This window comes from Neophocaena asiaeorientalis, unplaced genomic scaffold (assembly GCF_003031525.2).
Source record: "Neophocaena asiaeorientalis asiaeorientalis breed wild unplaced genomic scaffold, Neophocaena_asiaeorientalis_V1.1 scaffold85, whole genome shotgun sequence".
NCBI classification, from domain to species: domain Eukaryota; kingdom Metazoa; phylum Chordata; class Mammalia; order Artiodactyla; family Phocoenidae; genus Neophocaena; species Neophocaena asiaeorientalis.
Genome location: NW_020174301.1, coordinates 10,744,329 through 10,765,868, shown reverse-complemented (window position 1 = coordinate 10,765,868; position 21,540 = coordinate 10,744,329). Strand labels below are relative to the sequence as shown.

At 45.7% G+C, this 21,540-nt stretch overlaps 1 protein-coding gene across 19 annotated transcripts in view; it reads left to right on the top strand.

Annotated features, from left to right (window-relative positions):
• Window positions 1-21,540, top strand: part of FGFR2 (fibroblast growth factor receptor 2) — a 103,706-nt gene that overhangs the window by 22,865 nt on the left and 59,301 nt on the right. For 9 of the 19 annotated variants that reach the window (XM_024755977.1, XM_024755978.1, XM_024755988.1 and 6 more), the window contains 3 exons: window positions 4,553-4,819; window positions 5,702-5,779; window positions 16,633-16,802. In XM_024755977.1, coding sequence (XP_024611745.1) covers window positions 4,553-4,819; window positions 5,702-5,779; window positions 16,633-16,802 — 515 coding nt within the window. The remainder of the gene's footprint in view (window positions 1-4,552; window positions 4,820-5,701; window positions 5,780-16,632; window positions 16,803-21,540) is intronic. The other 10 variants (XM_024755994.1, XM_024755993.1, XM_024755989.1 and 7 more) reach the window with 2 other exon arrangements.

Genomic DNA, 21,540 nt, shown 5'->3' with positions numbered 1-21,540 from the left:
CCACCACGTGCCCCACTGGTCTTCCCCGACTTTTAATCCCCAACCTCTTCTCCCTTCTTCCCCCCTTTCTATTCACTCTCCCGTCCTCCCTAAGTTGCGCTGGAAGTCCTAGATCATGCAGGAGTATTGCTGGGTTCTGCCAGGGTTCCGCAAAGCCGCCACAGACCCCCAGATGAGCCTGTTGTGAAATAATCAGCTGGGAAGGGGGGAGCACACACTTTCAGCAACTGCCACTGGTAGTAGTTACTGGTTTCAGACCTTGAAGGTGGATGGCTTAATGTTATGAGTGAACATTGTTATCTTATTGATGTATTTGGGGGAATTATTTTACTACCCTTGAAGCTTATCATCTAATTGGAAAACTGGGTGACAGTTTTTTTTTTTTTTTTTTGCGATACACGGGCCTGTCACTGCTGTGGCCTCTCCCGTTGCGGAGCACAGGCTCCGGACGCGCAGGCTCAGCGGCCATGGCTCACGGGCCCAGCCGCTCCGTGGCATGTGGGATCTTCCCGGACCGGGGCACGAACCCGCGTCCCCTGCATCGGTAGGCAAACTCTCAACCACTGCGCCACCAGGGAGGCCTTGGGTGACAGTTTTTGTTTGTTTTTTTTATTAAAGAAATGAAATCCTTTAGTTTATTTATTTATTTTTGCTGTGTTGGGTCTTCGTTTCTGTGCGAGGGCTTTCCCTAGTTGCGGCAAGCGGGGGCCGCTCTTCATCGCAGTGCACGGGCCTCTCACTATCGCGGCCTCTTTTGCTGCGGAGCACAGGCTCCAGACGCGCAGGCTCAGTAGTTGTGGCTCACAGGCCCAGTCGCTCTGCGGCATGTGGGATCTTCCGGGACCGGGGCACGAACCCGTGTCCCCTGCATCGGCAGGGGGACTCTCAACCACTGCACCACCAGGGAAGCCTTGGGTGACAGTTTTGACCCGGTTTTCCTGGAAATTAAAAGCACTCTTAGTATCTCCAGTCACCTTACCAGTCCTGTTGACCTGGGAGCCAATCATTAGTAGCATTACTCTGTATCTATGGCGATACAAATCCAAGGAGTCTCTCTGATGATCCTCCGAAAAGAGTGGCGCTCGAGATCGTGGTAGTGTCTTCAGCCTTGAAGAATGATGGAGATAGTGACCGTCATGGGCCCAACAAGGTATAGTTGGAAGGTCAGGTTCATATTGAATGGCTTGTTGGATTCTCAAGATAATATCCTGTTTTGGGGGCATTCTTATTCTCAGGAGATGAGGAAGCTGAGGCCGAGAGCCTAGGTAGGAGCAGAGTGGGCTTGGACCTCAGGGCTTCATCCTTTTCCCAGGCAGGCCGCACGCACTTAACCAGCATCTCCTGTGTGTCCAGCCTGAACAGGATGTGGTCCCTACTGCCCCGTGTTACCTCCTTCTGCAGCAGCAGGTGGTAGTGTCCTTTTGGTGATGTTGGTACAGCATCTCAGATACTCCTGGTTTCAGCAAGACCTTGTGGTTTACCCATTTCAGATGAAGGAAAGGCTTCTCAGTCAAAATGCTTTCCTTTAAAAATGGAGAAATCATAATTCCACCTTTGTCCGGAGAGAAGTTTTTCTGCATCATAATTGCAAGTGTCTTGCTTTTTTTTTCTTTTTAAACAAACAAAACAAAACAGAAACAAAACAGTATTAGAGCTTTCCAGTGCCTCCATGAAATAGGGACATGGCTTCCCCTTATCTGAGGGCCAGGACAGAACAGGTTGGCCCTACGGGTCCTGGGCTGTCCTTTAAGGGGGGAAAGTGTCGCAGCTTCTGGCCAGCTGGCTTCTTGCTCCGTCATCTCTTGATGACCAGTGCTGGCTCAGAGGAAAGCAGATTCCACAGCATTCTTGGTAACTTGCTGATCATACAATGTGGTTGTAATAAATATCGATTATTTTATGACCCAGGCTAAGCCACTGGCAGCTCATCCTAACATTGTGGGTGCTGTTTCTGTAATCAGTTGTTGGAGACCCAGGACCCAAATGACATCTGATCCTCGCCTTGACCAGCTGTGAAAGGGGTGGGCCGGGTGGCCTTTGGGGGCCCGTCATTTCGGATACTGACTGGCCCTGACTCTAGGAGGTGGGAAGAGGGAGATGCTCTGAGATGACGGGCCAAGCTGATTTCTTTGTTCTTCTCCATTTCCCCTCTTACCTGCATTTCTGCTCAGGATCCAGAGTTCAAAACATTTTTATTAGTCCCTGAATTCAGCAGCCTTATGACTTAGCCTTGGGAGGCCTCATCCGAGGACCTTCCAGCTAAGTTCCCAGCAACATCTATTAAGCATTGCTTTGCCCTTCACTTCTCTCTAGAGAAGACTTCTCTGACCATCCTATACAACAGGAGTTGGTGAACTTGCCCTAAAGGGCGAGACTGTAAATATTTTAGGTTCTGCAGGCCGTTAGGTCTCTGTTTCAACTACTCAGCCCTGCCACTGTCACATCACAGCAGCCCCAGACAATATGTAAGCATGGCTGTGCGCCTATAAAACTTTGTTTACAAAGACAGACGATGGCTGGGTTCGGCCCGGGAGCTGTGGTTTGCCAACTCCTGCTTTGGAGCCCGGAGCCTCCATCTCTGGGCTCTAACCTGCCGCTAACCTGCTGAATTCTTCTCCCTGACACTTAGGACCACCCTACATACTTTCTCGTTTTGTGGATGTTGTATTTATTGTCTATCACCCACTGTAATTAATATCCCGTAAGTGCAAGGACTGTTTTTGTTTCCTGTTGCTTCTTGAGCATCCGGAATGAAAAGCAGCGTGGCCCGTAGTAGGTGTTCAATAAATAATTGTTGAATGAGAAAAACAAACTTTTGAAATGTAACCTGCTTGTCAGTTGGGGCTTTCTGCCCTTGTTTTGGGGTCTGTTTTTCCATGTTAACCATGACTTCTATTTTCTCCTCTTTGTTGTGGTAACCTCCTTATGTTCCCATCCTGTTCAACGTCTGGGCCCTTCTTGGCGTGGATGCCTCGGTGAGGCTAGGGGTGCCCCTTTGGGGGTGCCCGGCCCTCCATGTTGGCTGGCGGTGGTGGTGGGGAGAAGGATTTTTCTAGAACCAGATGCGTGCGGCTCTTGCTGGTCCTTGGATACAGGGACTGAAACGTGAAGTAACTTTCTTTCAATCTTATGTGGGAGATTGGTCCAGGCCACATTCAAAAGGACAAAACAATTGCCTTGTGATGTTGCCCTGCTTTGGAACCGTCCCAGAGCTGGGCAGCTTTGTGTTTTTCTGGGCCTGGGACTCTGGGTACCATTCATAGTTCTCACTGTGGAGGATGAAAGCCGATTCATAGACCCTCGTGGGCCCCGGCTGGCAGCTCCGGCTGTTCTTAAAGACGCACGGCTCCTTGTCAGTCCTTTCGCGGAGGCTGGATCCTGCCAGGTCCCATCTTGCCCTGTTCGAAATGATCACCTTCCATGTGTCTGCCTGGGGCAGGGGAGGGGCTCACAAAGAGCCACAAGACCTCAGCCCTTGCTTCAGGATCTTGGCATCTCCTCTGGGGACAGGACAAGTCCATCAGGAATGTCGTCCGTCCCCAGGAGCTGGGGAAGAGGGGAGACCCGCTTCACTCTGGGCCAAGGTGGCTGGTGGCACACCCTCATCCGGGAGGGCACGAGTGATTTGGGCCTTGAAGGACGGGTTGGTGTTAGTGTGGAGGCAAGGGAGGAAGGAACAGCCCTAAAGGAGACAAAGGCTGAGGGCTGAGGAGGCTGAAACCCGGGGTGTATGGCGGGGGCTTATGGGCAGGGAGCGGTCCAGCTTTCCGAATGGAGCAACAGTCCTGCAGCCTTCAGCAGCTTCATTTCAGGATCCATTTAAGTGTAATGGGGACTGGGGACCGCCTCTTGGCTCCCTGGGGGCATTTTTCTCTTTTCTGTTTTGACGTTAACGCCTCCAGGCTATTATCATTTTAAGAGAAAGCAGTGTATCCCAGCTCACCCAGCACGGAATTAAGTCTCCAGACCAGCAATGTTCTGATCTGAGCCTGAGAGTTTGAGGCATTTCTTTTTAAGAAGCTCAGATTTATGACAACAGGCAGGGTCAGCACAAATAAATAGGGGTGTGTGTGTGTGTGTGTGTGTGTGTGTGTTCGCGCGTGCGTGCGTGTGTGTGTACACAGCCATGCAGTCATGTGGAATTAAACCATTTGTAAAACACACGTTCTCACAGATTAAAAATGCCACGATGATAGACTTTCCTGGGGGTTACAGTGTACGCAGACTTTGGATTGATAATCGACTTTAGAGTTTTCTTGTATAGTGTCTTTCCAAGTTGGGTTTGGGGTTTGTGTTTAACTCTCTACAGTTTGTGGAAACTCAGTGGGGCAGCTTTTGCCGGGTGCTTCCTCTGGTTGGTTTTGGATTCTCCTCTTCTCCTTGGTGAGGGCGGCTTCTGGGGGTGCGAGGAGAAGCAGACACCCTGGGGCCATTTGCAAAGCATGAACTGCCTCTCTTGGGAGTCAAGGGGCCTCCACTGACCTTTGTTGGACGTTCTCTCCTTTCCCTCTTTCCCATCTGTCTCCGTCTTCTCTCTCCCACCTTTCTGCAGAGCCATCAACCAAATACCAAATTTCCCAACCAGAAGTTTACGTGGCTGCGCCCCGGGAATCGCTAGAGTTGCGCTGCCTGTTGCGAGATGCCGCCATGATCAGTTGGACTAAGGATGGGGTACACTTGGGGCCCAACAATAGGACAGTGCTAATTGGGGAGTACTTGCAAATAAAAGGTGCCACGCCTAGAGACTCCGGCCTCTATGCTTGTACTGCTGCTAGGAATGTAGACAGTGAGACTGTCTACTTCATGGTCAATGTCACAGGTGAGTTGGCCTGCCAGCTGTCTGCTCTCTCTCTTCTCTGTAGCCATTTTTCTGGGTAAAGTGTTATTGGACAAGTGAAATCATAGTGGGATCTGCTAATTGGATGCCAGGCACAGAACTTCACAGTTTGTGATCTGTTTTTGAAGTTCTTCTACGGGACCTGGTATATCAGAGAGGCCGGTCATTAAAAATGACAGGGTTCTCATTGTACAGTAACATTTTTCATTTAAGACAGCACACTTTCCTATAAGTAAAAACACATCTTTTTTTTTTTTTTTTTTAACCCCCATACCACCGGCATCCTTGGCATTTAGAACATAGAATTGAAACTTGGATGCTGAAGATTTCTGCTTCCTTTTGTTAAAATTTGAGTTTCTCTCCTTGACTTTTCTTCCATGTGGTGAGGAGGGACTGCACAGGACCCCTTTTGCAGCCAAGTTTAAAGTTCCGCTTTCAGAATATTAGTAAATGGTCATAAGGCCACACGGGGGCTAAGTTTTTCTAGCGACTAATTGCTTTCTTGAAGTAGACCCCGAGTGCTGAAAGCTCGTGTTGGAAAGAATCTTTGGATATTACACAATCAGTAAGTTCGTTGGGGACTTGAGTACCATTTGAAGCTTAAAATCCAGTTTCAGTATATCCAATTTTATAGCATGTTTAAACAAGGTGAAAGCAAAAATCGTTGAGAATCATAATATAGACGAACTATCATCATGGAGTGAAAATTTAAGCCATTAAAACCATCTTAACTAAACATGGTCTCAGACTTCTTGCCTGGGTTCCTGGGTTGTTGAATCCCCTTTCCAGAAAGACTAAGTTGTAGATGATTGCAACCTTTGGCTCTGCAAAAACACAACCATGGATATGTTCTTTTGAATACAGATGCCATCTCATCCGGAGATGATGAGGACGACACAGATGGCTCGGAGGATTTTGTCAGTGAGAACAGTAACAGCAAGAGTAAGTAATTGCTGTCTCCGAAGGTCCCCGAGAGAGGAGAGCTCAGTGGGAAGGCCTGACTCTAAGCTGTCTCCCTGTCGACTCTTCGGGATGCTGTCGCCCGCGGTCCCCACCTCTCTCCGCTGTGTCTCCTCTCTTGACTTTCAAATCTGAGAATAAACCAGTGTTACTGTACACCCTTCTCTACTGTTTGTTCTTTCTTATTGTGTCAGTAGCCGCTTTTCTTTTGAAAGCAGTTATGACTTTTCTTTCCTTGGTTTTCCTTTTTCCTCTGGCTTCTCACTGTTTGGAGACGTAAAGCCAGTAGAGCCATGTAACATCCTGGTCTCTTTCGTAACCTTCGACGGTGCTTGGCTTGTCCCAGTGGTTCTCCACGGGGGGTGATTCTCCTCCTTCCCCCTCCCCACGGGGACACTGGGCAGTGTTTAGTTGTCTCAGCACAGGAAGTTGGGGGGATGCTAGTGGCTTTGAAGAGGCCAGGGATGCTGCTAATAAACATCTTTACAATGTACAGGGCAGCCCCATAACAAAGAATTATCTGGTCCAAAATGTGGATAGTGCCAAGGTTGAGAAACCATGGCCTTGTGAAACATTATTGCTTGCTGAGCAGAAATAAGGGAAGTGTGTCTTACGTTGCAGATAGAAAAGGGGGGCAACAAATGCTGTTTGCGTATTTAAAGGCAGGTAAAGCACTGCCGTAACTGACACTAGGAGGCCTTTACACGGTGAGTGAGATCATGTGGCCTCTCAGAGCTGGGTAGCCTCGGTTCAAATGCTGCTCCACCACTGCCGAGTTGGGTAACCTTGGGCAAGTAATTTAACTTTTGTGCCTCAGTTTCTTTATCTGTAAAATGGGAATAATCGCAATATCTTTTGGGGTTATGAGGGTTAGTGAGTCCATATTTGTACATTGCTCAGAAAAATATTTGTGAGTGTTTATTCAATAAAGAAGATCAAATATTTCCAATAACATGGTTGGAATATTTCCAAAGTGATTTTGCATTGGTCAGTGGCATTCTTTGCTTAGATGTTATATTCTACGTTTCCTCAAAAGGATATTACTTTAACAACTTTAAACAAGGCCTAAATAATAAGATAATTCATTATTAAAATAGACCCAGCGCTTTTTCAAGGAAGAAGAGAAAAATCCATGTTGTCCGGCACCTGGGATAATGTTTTGCTTAAGTGGGGAACTGGATTTGTCTCTTGAGTCTCCTAGCAGCTTAGGCAAAAAGGGAGGTATTTCGGCTCATGTAGTTTTCACTCTTTGGCAAGAGAAAGCTTGCGACCACTAGCGTCAGCGTCACGTAAGAACTTACTGGGAATGAAAATTCTCAGGGCCCACGCCGGACCCACTGAATTAGAAACTTCGGGAGTGATTCTGATGTACAGGAAGCGTAAGAACCGCTGGCTTAGGGATTCTCACATGCAGATCTGCTTCCAGAAGGAGTTTATTGTTAGAGATCTCGTTGGTAAAACAGCGGGTAATAAGGCGAGTGAAAGTGTCTTCTGCTGTGCTCTGTACCAGCCTTCTAATGAGGTTGTTGTCATCATTGCGATTTAGTCATAAAACACTGGTACGTTACAACAGGCCGCTCGCTTCTTATTAGTCCTCTGGCTCCGGCAGGAGAGGCAGTGACCCTGACAGTGATGAAAAGGGTCTGCTCTGGGCCGACTCTGGGCTGGCTGCTGGTTCAGTCAGTGCCCCCAACGACCAGATAAGGTGGGGAGAGGAGTTGTTTGTGTTTTATTCATTGACAATTTGTGATTCAGTGAGCCCAAAGCAGAGCTGCAGTTCAGTCAGAGAGGCCTGTTGCATGTCTAATCACAGCGCCCCTCTGCCAATACTCAGGGTGATGACGGGGGTGAAGGGAGGATGCTCGCGCAGTTGTTTACAGCTCTAAAGTGGTACCCACGTGTGGGAGCCATTGCTGGTGACTGGGACATCAGATTCAGCGCGGTTCTGTCGGCATGCCTGGGAACCGTGTCGTTCTGGTGATCAGTCCCCTGCCTAATAGCATGTTACCCGGAATATGCAGGAAGTTATAAGATGTAACAGCAGGGTAGGCTGAATGAACTGAATCTCTCTCTGATGACTCTCTTTTCATCCTGAATACTAGTCCTGACTGCTCAGTGCCCAGAGTGTTGCCTTTAAGGCCCGCCAGCCCACGTTGAGTGAATTGCCGTGCCTTCCTGCACCTTGCAACCAGGGTTCTTTGTAATTAGCTCTCGAATGACACCAACTCTGCCCCGAAGTGGGTGCTCTGCAGTGATTAAGGGCTGGTGTTAGCTGTACCAGGCAGATACTGCTGTCGGGAATTGCCTCTGTTCGGTGCCTGTGAAACATTAGATGCGATTTAAAGTGATAGCAGTTCTTAGCTGGCTGCTTGGCCTCTGCCATCTGCTAGTGTGATTAGGCCGGTCAGATTCACAGGTGCAGCCTGGGGCGGCTGAGATGAAGCAGCTGTGGCCTGTGTGGACAGAGGAATGCCATGGCCAGGGTAATTGGCAAGGCGGGGAAGGGGATGTTGCCATTAAGACAATTTTTTGCCACCTCGAGTGTCAAATGCCTGACCTGATTAATAGGGAAAATTGTAGAAGCACTGAATTCTTTGCATTTTCAGCCACCTGGAAACCACTCATGTGTACAAATTGATTCCTTCGGTGCCTTCTGATTGCCTGGAGATGCCACTGGGGTGTGTTTGAAAGTTCCCCTTCAGTGAAGTTAACAAATGATGCTCCAGTGACCCTGTGCTGACAGTGATAGCTCTGAGCTTCTCTGAGAAGGGTTTTTCTCTTTTAGGATTGGTCTACGTTACTTCTCCATCAAGTGACTCCAAAAATAGGTTGTAGGTTACTCTCGTTGCTGGTATTCTTGTTTGTCTAATTTTGTCAGTTAACTCTCAGAAGCCAAGCTTATCTGCCTGGTAGAGTTCTTCTTAGATTCTGTACGGAGTACAAAAAGTATGGTAGTCAAATATAATGGTGAAAAGAACAGTCAAAAATTAAGGCAGGATTGTTGCATTTTGGCCGTGAAACTGGTATCCGTTAACCTCCAGGTCCGATTTGAGTTTTATAGGAATGTACTGCAATGGTCAGGTTGATCTGAACTCTTACCTCATCCTGCGAGACCCAGCTCAAAAGTGGGCTCCTCTGTAGAGGATTTCCTTGTTTACACTGGGCGATTGAGTGGCTTTGACTGTTGTTCACGGGTTCTGTTGTATCACAGGTAGTGTACATTGTATCACGTGTAGTATCACGTAGTATCTCAGACCTGCCTTTTCTGGTAGATTGCTTCTGGAGGGCAAGGACTAGCCTGGATGTTGAATGAATATTTTGTGGAACTACCGTCCTCACGTATATCTTTTACAGATCCCATTAAAAACAGAGCAGCGTTCAGGTTTGGTTTGTACATTAAGAGAATAGACTGGTGTTTCTCAAAGAGTATCCCTTGGAACCCTAGTTCAGCATAATTCTCTGCCAAAAATGAGTTGTATTTTGAAATGAATTTGGAAAATACCTCCTACTCTGACCTTTCTTGAAGACTTACAGTGCCTATCAGCCTGTTACAAGCTCTGAGAAGTTCTGTAGTAAGACATCTGTTTCTTTTTGTCCTTTCCCAGGGTTTTCCAAACTTACTGACCGTTAAGACCCTTTTTAAAATATAGCATCTATTCACATCCAGCTGCACGTGCTTTGAAAATCCCTGCAATGGGCTGATTTGATTGATCTGACTCTGCCTCCCCTTTAAGTCAAGTTCTTCCATCACAGATGTGAAGGGCATTCTCCGGTCATATTTTAGCAGCTGACTAGCTGATGACCTCACACTTGACCAGTGCTAGACGTTTCCCTGAGTGGAAGAATCTTGTGACGTCACTGCAAGCCCGGCTGCCAGGAAATAATGCTGCTACATACGCCCTTTGGTGAAAGAGACTTTCTCTGGACAGAAAGTTGTGATTTCAAATGCTAATTTTTGAAATGCGTCCAGGTTCAAGCTTTGTGCTTTAGCTTAAAAAAGCATAACTTAACTAGTCCTTGCCTTCCCTAGGTTCTAGGTATCTTAATGGGTTATCTGGCAGCAAATAGACAGACGTGTCTGTCCGTTTTTTTCGAGGTACTTTTTATCACCTCAGACTTGTGTTTAAGTGATTCCTGTCTCTGGAGAACTTGAGGCTGACTTCTTGGGAAGGGCATGAGTGACAGAAGGTTCAGGTTGGCTGCTTAACTAGAGGGAATTGATAGTAAGACAGCCGTATCAGGTGGAGTGGTTCTTTCTATTGAGTGAAGAGGGAGAAGGTAATTTTTCTATTTTGGCTTTATTTTCGTTCAGACCTGCATCTGCCCATCCTCCATATTAGGGAGAAAGGCAATTTTTTTTTTTTTTTGTAAGCAACTGGGGAAAATGAAGGTTCTTGGCCTGAGATTCTAAACGTTCATCGATAGACCTGCTGATCGTAACAGTTCACCGTCTCCTTGGCTCTAATTGGGATTTTCCTTGGAAGAGATCGTACCTAAGTTGGTAAATGCTGGTTTCTTAGTTGTGTTGAAGTTTCCAGGAACTGAAGAAAACAAATTTTTAGAAAATGTACCAGCTGCCTAAAGTTTTCAAAACACCTTTGCGGTGAAAACCTCATTACAAGTTGGTTTGGGTGTTTTATCACAAAGGCCGGGGATGGTGTTGCATCCATTCGGCCAGATTGAGTGTCTTTTCTTTCTCGGCCTCCCCTCTGGTCCAGCAGCATCACCGGCCACTAGCGGGTTCTCTTCTGAAGGCAGAGCCTGGGAACTCCCCCAAGCAACTGGTCTCCCAGTGGACTTAGGCGTTTCACACGTGGGTCGCTTGCCTGGTTTGTTTTAATGTATTTCTCATTGAATGCCTTGTTGGTCAGCAAGCTGTTGTTTTAATGAGATTTCTCAAATAAAGCCCCCCTGAGCCCCACAGTCACACCTTCACTGACATCTCCATATTTTGTTAGATTTGTTTTCTGTTTCTCTGTGCAAAACTGAAGACAGATGAACTGCAGTCTACTGCAAGGATGGGGTAGAGCTCTCAGAGACGTGCCTCCTTCCCTCATCAGGGGTCAAAGCATTGAAATGTCCTGATTAGTGATATTTTTAAAGGCACTAATTATAGACTTAAGACAGAGGCCTTAGTGAGGCTTTAGAGAGTTTGTGAGACTTAATCTAAGAGCTGAAACAGGCTGTTGTTTTTCTTTTTTTACATCAATAAAAATACAGTTGGCAGTCATCAGCGGCCACAGCTCACATAAATCTTGAACTTTTGACTTAATTACCATGGGAGAGTTCAAAGGGCAGCATGGAGTGGTTGAAAGAGCACTGCTCAGGGAGCTGGAGACTTGGGTCTAGCCTCAGCCCAGCCTCTGGCCATGTGACCTTGATCAAATCACTTAACCTTTCTGGATGACATTGATCACACCAGCCGTTGGGCCAGATGGTCACTGAGGTCCCTTTTGGTACAGTGGTAATTTGAGTCCATGTTTTTCCTTTAAACCACCAGGCTGTATTCTCTCTATTTGGTGAGAGAGAGAGAGAGAGAGAGAGAGAGAGAAGACCATAAACCTTCGATGTCAGGGTGGGGATACGTAAGAGTTTTTGTGGGAGCTGGCTCAGCAGCCCATGTTTTCTCCTTAGGTTTAGGTTGCAGGGTCAAAATAAATCCTCTGATCCTATCATTTGTTGACAGAATCAATATCTGTGTAGAATATAGATAGATACCTGGAAAGAATGTTAGAACCGGGAGGGGTTCTGAATCAGAACATTCAGTTCAGCTCCCTCATTTTATAGCTCAGGCTTTTAACAGTCGTCCATCTGGTCTGTCCATCCATCCATCCATCCATCTGTTCAATAAACACTTGAGTGCCTGCTTCATAGTCCGAAGGTGGCTCGAGCTGCACACTCCAGGTGATCTGCCCTTATTGGTCAGCAGACATCGAGAGGAATATATTTCAGTCTAGAAACACCCTGGGCATGGAAACAGATAAATAACCAAGAAGATGGTGGACCAGAGAAGGAATGATGAATCTTTATTGTGGGTTGAAGGGGGGTTAAGAAAGGCTGTGTTGAGGGAACCTTGAGGGAAGTTTCTGTGGGGTTATAAATCTGCTTAACCAGCCACAAGTTAAGAGACTTCTGTTGTATTAAATTAAAATTCTACTTACTTGGTATTATTACTAACATACAGTATCTGTTTCAGTGTAGAAAATGATAATGAGTCAATACGCTAAACCTTGATGATGGGCTTGTATTTATTTATTTATTTTGGCTAGGTCTTACTGTTCCCTTAACTTGGTCATTATTAGTATTTAATGACTAAGAGAATGTCTTTCTTTTGCTACATACTACAGCAGAAGAAAGTGTCAGAGCAGAAGGGGCCATACCTATCATCTAGGTCAACTTATTTCCTCCTGATTTAAGTATAATTCATGTTTTATGCCATCAGGGGTTTATACCACAATTCCGTCTCTACTAAACATATCCCTAAGATTATGTCAGGGAAGGTGTACAAAGTGGATGCCGTACACCTCCTTCAAGCAACATGATGTGGCCTTGGCCATCCGTATGGAGCATCTACTGTGTGCTAGAGTCTTCTCTGCTTTTGTAGGTCATTAATTTGTTAAGTGAGTTCCTCCTCCAAATGAAAGCTGTTAATGCTGTTCACAGCCTTGGGATAGAGAGGCCTCATTAGGTAGAGGAGCTTTTTAGGAGCCTGGTCCCTGTTTCTCTCCAGCTGCATTGTAGTTCTTGGGGTGGGGACCCTGGCATTTCCATGTGTCCAGACTGCAAACATAGCCGGAAATACTGAAGACAGGAAGAGTTCGCAGAGGACATAGGACATTGATGATGGAAACACAGCAGGGCCGTTCCTACATTGTAATTATTTTTCTGGACCTTCCAGATTCTTCAAGTTTTCCATAAAACTAGTTTATTTCAGAAAGAGCCGTTGTAAAATAATAAAATAACTCCTCCCCTCCAGCATATGTTCTTTAAAAAATTCGTGAGCTTGACTTCTTAAAGGAAGGCCCATCGTGAAAGCACATGGTGCCTGTGTGACGTCAGCACCCGGAGTGGTGCTGGACACGGAGTTGGTGGTGACTCGTCGCTGCCACTCAGGGAACCTCGAGAACTTGGCCTGACGGCCCTTTTTGTTGAGTCAAGCTTTACCGTTATCCAGAGAAAGCGAATGTTGTGAATTCGGGTTTCCAGTGACAGTCATGTAGGTGATTGGCTTCTACTTCGTTGATTAGATTTCATGGCGCCTCACCCACCTGCGATCTCTGAGCCTTTAGATGAGACACATGGTGCCCACAGACTTTATTTTAAAAAATTTTTTTTCTGGTTTCTTCTTTTTTTTTTTAACATCTTTATTGGAGTATAATTGCTTTACAATGGTGTGTTAGTTTCTGCTTTACAACAAAGTGAATCAGCTATACGTATACATATATCCCCATATCCCCTCCCTCCTGCGTCTCCCTCCCACCCCTCTAGGTGGTCACAGAGCACCGAGCTGATCTTGCCGTGCAGTGCAGCTGCTTCCCACTAGCTATCTGTTTTACATTTGGTAGTGTATATATGTCAATGTTACTCTCTCACTTCATCCCAGCCTAACGTTCCCCCTTCATTGGGTCCTCAAGTCCGTTCTCTATGTCTGCGTCTTTATTCCTGTCCTGACCCAGGTTCATTTGAGCTGATCTTGCCGTGCAGTGCAGCTGCTTCCCACTAGCTATCTGTTTTACATTTGGTAGTGTATATATGTCAATGTTACTCTCTCACTTCATCCCAGCCTAACGTTCCCCCTTCATTGGGTCCTCAAGTCCGTTCTCTATGTCTGCGTCTTTATTCCTGTCCTGACCCAGGTTCATTAGAACCTTTTTTTTTTTTTTTAGATTCCGTATATATGTGTTAGCATACGGTATTTGTTTTTCTCTTTCTGACTTCCTTCACTCTGTATGACATGCTCTAGATCCATCCACCTCCCCACAAATAACTCAGTTTCATTTCTTTTTATGGCTGAGTAATATTCCATTGTATATATGTGCCACATCTTCTTTATCCATTCATCTGTCGATGGACACTTAGGTTGCTTCCATGTCCTGGCTATTGTAAATAGAGCTGCAGTGAACATTGTGGTACGTGACTCTTTTTGAATTAGCCCATAGACTTTAGATGAGAAGCATGGCTGTGTATCTGTTTTGCACAAGCAGATTTTATAGGTGCAGTTTTGATGATTGAAATTTCACCCCAGGGAAGTGGCTATCTGCCAGAAATTCCAACAAAATTCTTTCACCCTTGTCCCTAAATAATTCCTCAGGCTCCAAGAAAAAGGTGCTGGTTGCCAGTGTGCTCTTGCCACAGGCCAAGGCTGTACAGGCCCACGTGGCCTGGGGATCCCCGTGTGGGTTGCAGGCTCACCAGCAGCTTGGCCCAGTGACGGAGGAGCAGCGCGTTCCCAGTTGCTAAAGCTGAGACCTATTTTTCAACATAGGGAACGTGGAAATCATGCCTCTTGGTACGTAAGCACACGTCTGTTGATTTCTTTTTATATAAAAATGTAAAGACATTCCACGGGATCAGGGCAGCTGTAATTGATGGTAGCTGAAAGAGCTACTACATTAATATTTAGCTAATTCGTATGAATAGGCTATTGTGTTTACTTTTAAACAGATAACATGAATGCAGACACCTGACAGCGTGAGGTATGCTTTTCATTTAGGTCAGATTTGTAAAAGTCTTTGTGTAGCGACAAAGCTCATTATTTATTTTGTGCTCTCAATGCTTTCTTTTTTAGTGGCAGTGGATGGAATTTTCTAAGCAGGAGCTTTTAAAATGAAAGATGATTGAAATTGTTTCAGTATATGCCAGGCCCTGGGAGACTTACGATAAATAGGAACCGAGCACTCCCTGGGGAACCCTCAAAAGAATAGGTGTGTTTATGGGCATTTGACACCCCAAGTCAAGTGGCTACCAAGTTGCCTACTCATTACAGATGCAACTGGATTCAGGGGAAAGAAGGGCAGCTCTATTTTCTCCCCCAGCTCCCCTCCCGCCCTCCCACTGGCCTTTCTCTCTCTGGTGCACATGACTGGCAAGTTTTGCCTCCCTTTGCTCTGCCTTGGCATCATGTCGATACCCCACAACCTTGACACTTAGATAAGCAGAAGGATAAAGAAGATACAACATGTCCCCGTTAAGAAACCCCTGTTTCACCTTTTATAGCAGGCTTCAAGAGCAAGGGCGAGTCAAAGAAGGGTAGGTGTTTTGGATGCAGTTTTTCCACTTCCTGATTCCACCATGACAGCCTGGCTGTTAAGTGAAGGGCATTGTTACCTCGCCAGGAACGAGCTGTATCATCCACAGAACAGAGGAGGAAGCTTCTAAATCTGCATCATAGACAAAGCCCCTTCTTACGCCCGCTTTTGCTTCTGGTTTGTGGAGGGTGTGTGCTGTTGCCCAGTCTAACCCTTGTTAGAAATAAGCACTTATGGATCAGTCTTCAAGAGTTTTAGTGTTCTAGAATGTTCTAGGATGTTAAAGGCCCTGCTGATGGATGCTTTGGGGAGGATACAGGGATTTGGGTTACCTGTTTGCTAAGACAGAATCACGCATGTGAAAAGTTAAATTGCTCTATAAGATTTCATTGGAAATCCTGGGCAGTAATAACGGAGGCAGTGTGCCTTCGGCTGAGGCTGTCTGTCCTGGACGCCAGTCCTGCACATTCAGAGAGGTTAAAGGTATGGATTCCAATGCTTTGGAGAGTAGGTAGGGAGACAAACAGTGGGCTCTGCAATCAAACTGGCTCGGCTCACATCCTGGTCGCGCTTCTTCCTAGTTTTGTGGCTGTGGGCAGATTACTTCTCTGTGACTCAGTTTCCCCATCCCTAAACAGGGATTATCATTGAATTGTGTCAGGATTAATACAGTAAACACGTGAGAGCTTTGGGGGCTTTGTCTGCAAATAAGAAGCACCCAGTCAGTAGTGGTCATGAGCCATTATTAGCAGGCTTGAAGAATTTGTGGCAGTATTCCCGATTGATGCTGTGACTTTAATTTAGAAAAAAATGTCCTTCCTGTGGTAATTGAAAAAGGTGTCTCCTTCTTTGAGTTTAAAAAATCACTAGTGTCCCTGTCTTTGAGGGCTACTTAGAGGGCACCACTTTAATGTTTAATTGGCAGCTTCCTATTAAGTTACCTGCTTCGACATGCTGGTAGAACTATGGCATTCACAACCACCATTCGAGAGGAAAGAAACCTTTTTTTTTTTTAATTTTAAAAATTAAAACATATTTAGTAACATGGCTTGTTGACTTGTCATATAAAGTGCTGGGAAATTAATGAATCCTCCCTGAACTATTCTACCCTACTGAGATAAGTTATACTATTGATTACCCTTTGAAGCGCCAATGGATAAAATGGATGTGGCTTTTGGGCACAACTTGTTTATGTGTATATGTGATCCTTTCATAGGTGTGGTGATCTAAAATGATATATTTGAGGGGTACTCAGCTGTTGTTATGGTATGTGTTGTCACTGTGTGTCTAAAGTAGCATTTTAAAACATGATTCATGAATTTATATTCTGGCACTAAGAACAGGGAGAGAAGGCTCCCTGTTAATAGACATAAACTATAAACTATCAAGCAGCCCACCTCCAGGGACCTTCTGGGAGGCCAGCTGGATCAGACTTCAGAAAATGTTTCCCTAATGTAAATATTACCCAAAGATTTTGAAAGCGTCGGATCATTCACCTACAAAAGAAAATGATCTTACCTGTTAGGATTTAATGATGGAGGTGAAGCTAGCCATCTACGTACATTATAATGTCATTTTCCAAAACAGGGGCACCGTATTGGACCAACACAGAAAAGATGGAAAAACGGCTGCACGCCGTCCCAGCAGCCAACACTGTCAAGTTCCGCTGTCCAGCTGGGGGGAATCCAACACCAACGATGAGGTGGCTGAAAAACGGGAAGGAATTTAAGCAGGAACATCGCATTGGAGGCTATAAGGTAGAATGAAGCTTTCAAAATATTCTATTTCTTAAATTTTTATTTCTTTATTTTTTTAAGTAGTCAAAAGTTAGCAGGAACTAGAAGGAATATTCTTTTAAAAAAAATCAATAATTATCATAATTGATCGTTTCCATGTTTGATATTTTAAAAAAATTACCCTGGACTTGAATGTAATTTTAAAGTACAATCCCCATTTGTGTTGTTCTTTATATGAAGAGAGTTTAGTAATAGAAGGGTCGAAAGTTGAGAGTCTGTTTTCTATATGTTTTATGGTCTGTAAAACTAAAACTGAAGCAGAATTTGAGAAGTGTTGTAAGTACAGTTGCCCTATCTGAGCAGGATTGTATGAACAGTGGATGGACTTGGATGAGAGACTGGGGTATGAAATACTACTTATTAAGAGAGAACGCTTCCCGGGACTTCCCTGGTGGCGCAGTGGTTAAGAATCCGCCTGCCAATGCAGGGGACGCTGGTTCGAACCCTGGTCCGGGAAGATCCCACATGCCGTGGAGCACCTAAGCCCGTGCGCCACAACTACTGAGCCTGTGCTCTAGAGCCCACGAGCCACAACTACCGAGCCTGCGTGCCACAACTACTGAAGCCTGTGTGCCTAGAGCCCGTGCTCCGCAATGAGAGAAGCCACCGCCATGGGAGGCCCGCGCACCGCAACGAAGAGTAGCCCCTGCTCGCCGCAACTAGAGAAAGTCCGTGCGCAGCAGTGAAGACCCAACGCAGCCAAATAAATAAATAAATAAGACTAAAAAAAAAAAAAAAAAAGAACACTTCCAAGATGACAGAGGCAATCTCCCTGACGTCCATCCTCAAGGATTCTGAAGAGCCCATTACAGAATGTGGTGAAATATAGTCTCATCACTCACTGGGGAGGTTGAAATTGACAACCATTTCCCTGAAGATGCCTCTTCAGGCGTTTGTTCATCCATTGAGCAAATGTTGATCGAGTGCCCTCGTAGCAGGCACCGTCCTAGGCTCTGGGCAAAGCACGGCCCAAGCTTATCGGGGCTCCTCGTCGAGCAGGAAGGCAGACAGAAGAGCTGGCCATCAAGACACTGATACGGGTGAAGTTAGAAGAGTAAGTTGTGCTGTGGATGTGCAGAGAGGTGATGTTGGCTCCTTGGGAGACTAAGGTAAAGGAGATCAGGAAAGGATTCTAGGCTGAGTTTGAAGGAAGGTTGTCTCAGAAGAGTGATATGGAATCTCCAGATCATTTAGTGTGGAAGGGGAGAACTTTACGAATTTAGTATATAAGGATGACTTAAGGAACCTTACTGTGAAATTCTTTGGTGCATTTGGAACATGAATGGGTGTATCAGTTACCCATTGCCTTGTAACAAATTACCCCAAGACCTGGTAGCTTTAATGACAGCATTTATTCTCTCACGGTTTCCATGGGTCAGGAATCCAGGTGTGGCTTAGGTGGCCTTCTGTCTCAGGGCCTCTCACAGGGCGGTAATCACGGTTTCAGTTGAGGCTGGGGTCTCATCTGAAGGGTCAGTGGGGAAGAATCTGCTTCCAGACTCACTCATGTGGTTGTTGTCAGGATTCGCTTCCTTGCAGGCTGTTGGACTGGGGGCCTCAGTTCCTCACTGGCCGTTGGCTGGAGGCCACCCTTTGGCCACATGGGCCTCTCCATAGGGCAGCTGACAGCATGGCAGCTGGCTTCCTGAGGGGGAACAGACAAGACAGAGGAGAGTATGAGGAAGATAGATGTCACAGCCTTTGTAACCTAATCACAGAAGTGCCATCCCACCACTTTTGCTGTTTTCTACCATTAAGTAAGTCACCAAGGGAGGTGATTATTGAGGGCACGAGTGTCAGGAAACACGGGGATCGCTGGAGCATCGGAGGAACCTGCACAGTGGATGAAGCAGAAAATGCATCAGCTCAGGCCCCAGGTCCTTAAGAACCATGTGGGAGAGGAGTTCTTGGTGGCAGCAGTGTGATACCCAGGAGGACTTTCCTTGATGTACCCCCCTTACCTGTGTTAACACAGCAACATCACTTTAGATGGCACGTGAGTCCCTGTCCCATCCCTGCTGCGCTCAAATGGGACTTCCCTCCACACAAAGTGCCCCGGAGCCCTTTCCTGAAACACTATACACAGTTACTCATCTTGAAAGGGTTAGTATTTTCGTCTGTAGGAACTTTTGACTTTTGTTTTAACATTGAAAAATTACTTTCTAGAAGCCAAAACCCAGAGGATAATTGGGAAAGCCTAAGAGTAAATTTCTAAGCGCACGTGTGGGCAGTTTATGTGTGAAACAGATGTGAAACACATCTGCTGGAAGGTGGATGCCTTTGAAGCCGTGGAGTAGAAATACTTGGGTTGTCTTCTACGACTCCTGCTCATTGGGGGAAGCAGTAGCAGGAGGACGATTTGTCTCTTTGTTCAGTCCTTAGACTGGTACAATGAGATTGGAGGTTGGCTTTTTTATTTTATTTTATTTTTTTAAAGAATGAATAGACAGAGATTTCATTAGGTGATGCTGGTTGTAAAGGAAGAGTTAAACCACTAAAATCGAGGCCCCTGGGATTGTTCTAACCACCAAACGTTCTCTGAAATCATAACTGATGCAGTTCCAATGATTTATTTAAATACAACTTGAGTATAAGAAGGGTGGTCAAAATCTTGGTGGTTAACTCATTTCCTTCCTCAAGAAAGTCTGGGAAATGAGTGCAAAGGGTCAGTGAGCCCCCAGAAACTCCTGGTCTCAAAATAAATAGGACCAACATCATTATTATGGGTAAGGAGCTTTTTGCAAATCTGAATTAGTGATTACAAATACGCTGGAAGACTAAGGGTGCCGAATGAGGAAGCGCTGCTTGCTTTTTGACAGGTGCAGTTCGGTTTTGATTATTGATGACAACACTCCACTAAATGAAGAGCAGCTAATGTTGTACAAGCGAAACTAGGAACCTTTAGCCTCATCCCGAGGAGGCACAGACGACCAAAGTATTTTTGTTGTTTGATGTTGGAGTCATTTCTGGAGTGAAAGAGGAATGGAATTTGAGTGTGTGGGGAGAAAAATCTAAACTCTGTTTTGCTTTTCAATGAAAAGGGCAAACAAAAAGGAGAGTATTACACCTTTGGAGCGGGGGTGGGGAGCGCCGGCCGGCAGTGATGAGGGTGCATCTCTTGCCCAGCCGGCCTTTCTCTCTGGAGAAGGAGGCTGGGACGGTGGGCCTGACTGGCCTGGGGGCTTGCCGCATCATTGCAAGGGTAGTCGACCTGGATTCACAACAGTTGTGGCATTGGTCATTCGTTTTGGGAATACGGGACACCCTCAGAAATTCCATTGAGTCCAGTGGGCTTCTGGGACTTGAAAGGAAAAGACAGAGATCTCTTACCTCCTGGGAGAATATAGTTACCTAAAGCCTAAGTCTTGCTAATGACGTGTTAGACCCACCCCAGGTCCCCGGGTTCCTAGGCCATGACGTCACTAAAGGTCACAGAGGTGGACTCCCACCTGAGGGCCACCCCTGCTGGGCCGAGCTCCAGGGCAGAGTGGGGAGCATGGTCGTGATGGGGGGTTTCCCCTCTGATGTTTTCTTTGTTACCTACATGACACTTGTAAAGAACTGTGTCTCTGAACATTTGACTTGAGGGATCCGTATTGTACAGTTTGTAGTTTCCATTCCTCGGCACTTCCCCCCAAAGCCGAGACCTAATTGTTCACGTGGAGGGCCCGACTGATGTCCAAATGACCCCTCCTCTCACTCCTGTCCTTTTGCTCTTTTATTTAATGAGGAAGCAAAGTGTCAAGTTTTCCAAGATGTATTTTTCCAGAAAGCAAGACCTGAAATTTCCCACAAACAAAACTGTGATTTTTTTGGTGTGCATGTCTGTGATTTTTTTTTTTTTCTCCTTCATAAATCTCATTCCATAAACCATGGCTGTGCTCTGATGGCCCAGCTGTCTGTCTAGCTCTTTCTACCTGTTTATGGGCTGGGCACTTTGGCCCTGGTCTACTGTATTATGCGTATGTGGCCATTGAAGGGAGAAGGAACACAAAAAACGAAAACAAAATCAAAGAGAATTATGAAACAGGACAGAAAGCTCATTTTAATTAAAATGGCCCATAGAGCTCTTTGGTATTCTGTGTTTCAGTCTTACTTATCAAAGAACTCATGCTGAGCCATTCTTAGGTTATTAAGAGTCAGATTACTGTTTTTCTTAGTATGTGGGCAGAAGCTGGTTAGATGTTATATAATGACAGAGCATGACTTGAAGCAAAACCATATCACCCTAATTGTGCTGATGCCTGGGCTTTTTAACATCAGTTAAAAAGTTGGCGGAGCTCTCTGGGCTTCACATCACCTATCCTTAGGATGAGAAGATGGGATAGGAAATCTCTAACGTCTGTTCCTTTCCAGCACTAAAACCCGTGATTTAGTAGCCTGACCGTAATGCAGCATCAGCCATTTTTCATCTTAAACAACAGCACAGAGTTTGTTTTTTATAAGGAGGTTGCCTTTAAGGCTAGATATTTAGTAGGGCTCTGAGCAGTGATTACAATTAAATGTAGAAAAGCAAGAAGATGACTGAGATAATTAATAGACCAGCTCAATTGCTAGCTCATTCCTAGGTAATGATTTAGGCATAGAGGAGAAGAACATTCTTAAAAACCGTCTTTCAAGCCACGTACTAACTGCATAAGACCCAAGAGAGATCATGGGATAAAGCTCTCCCTCAACATGGCCATAGAATTGGCACAAG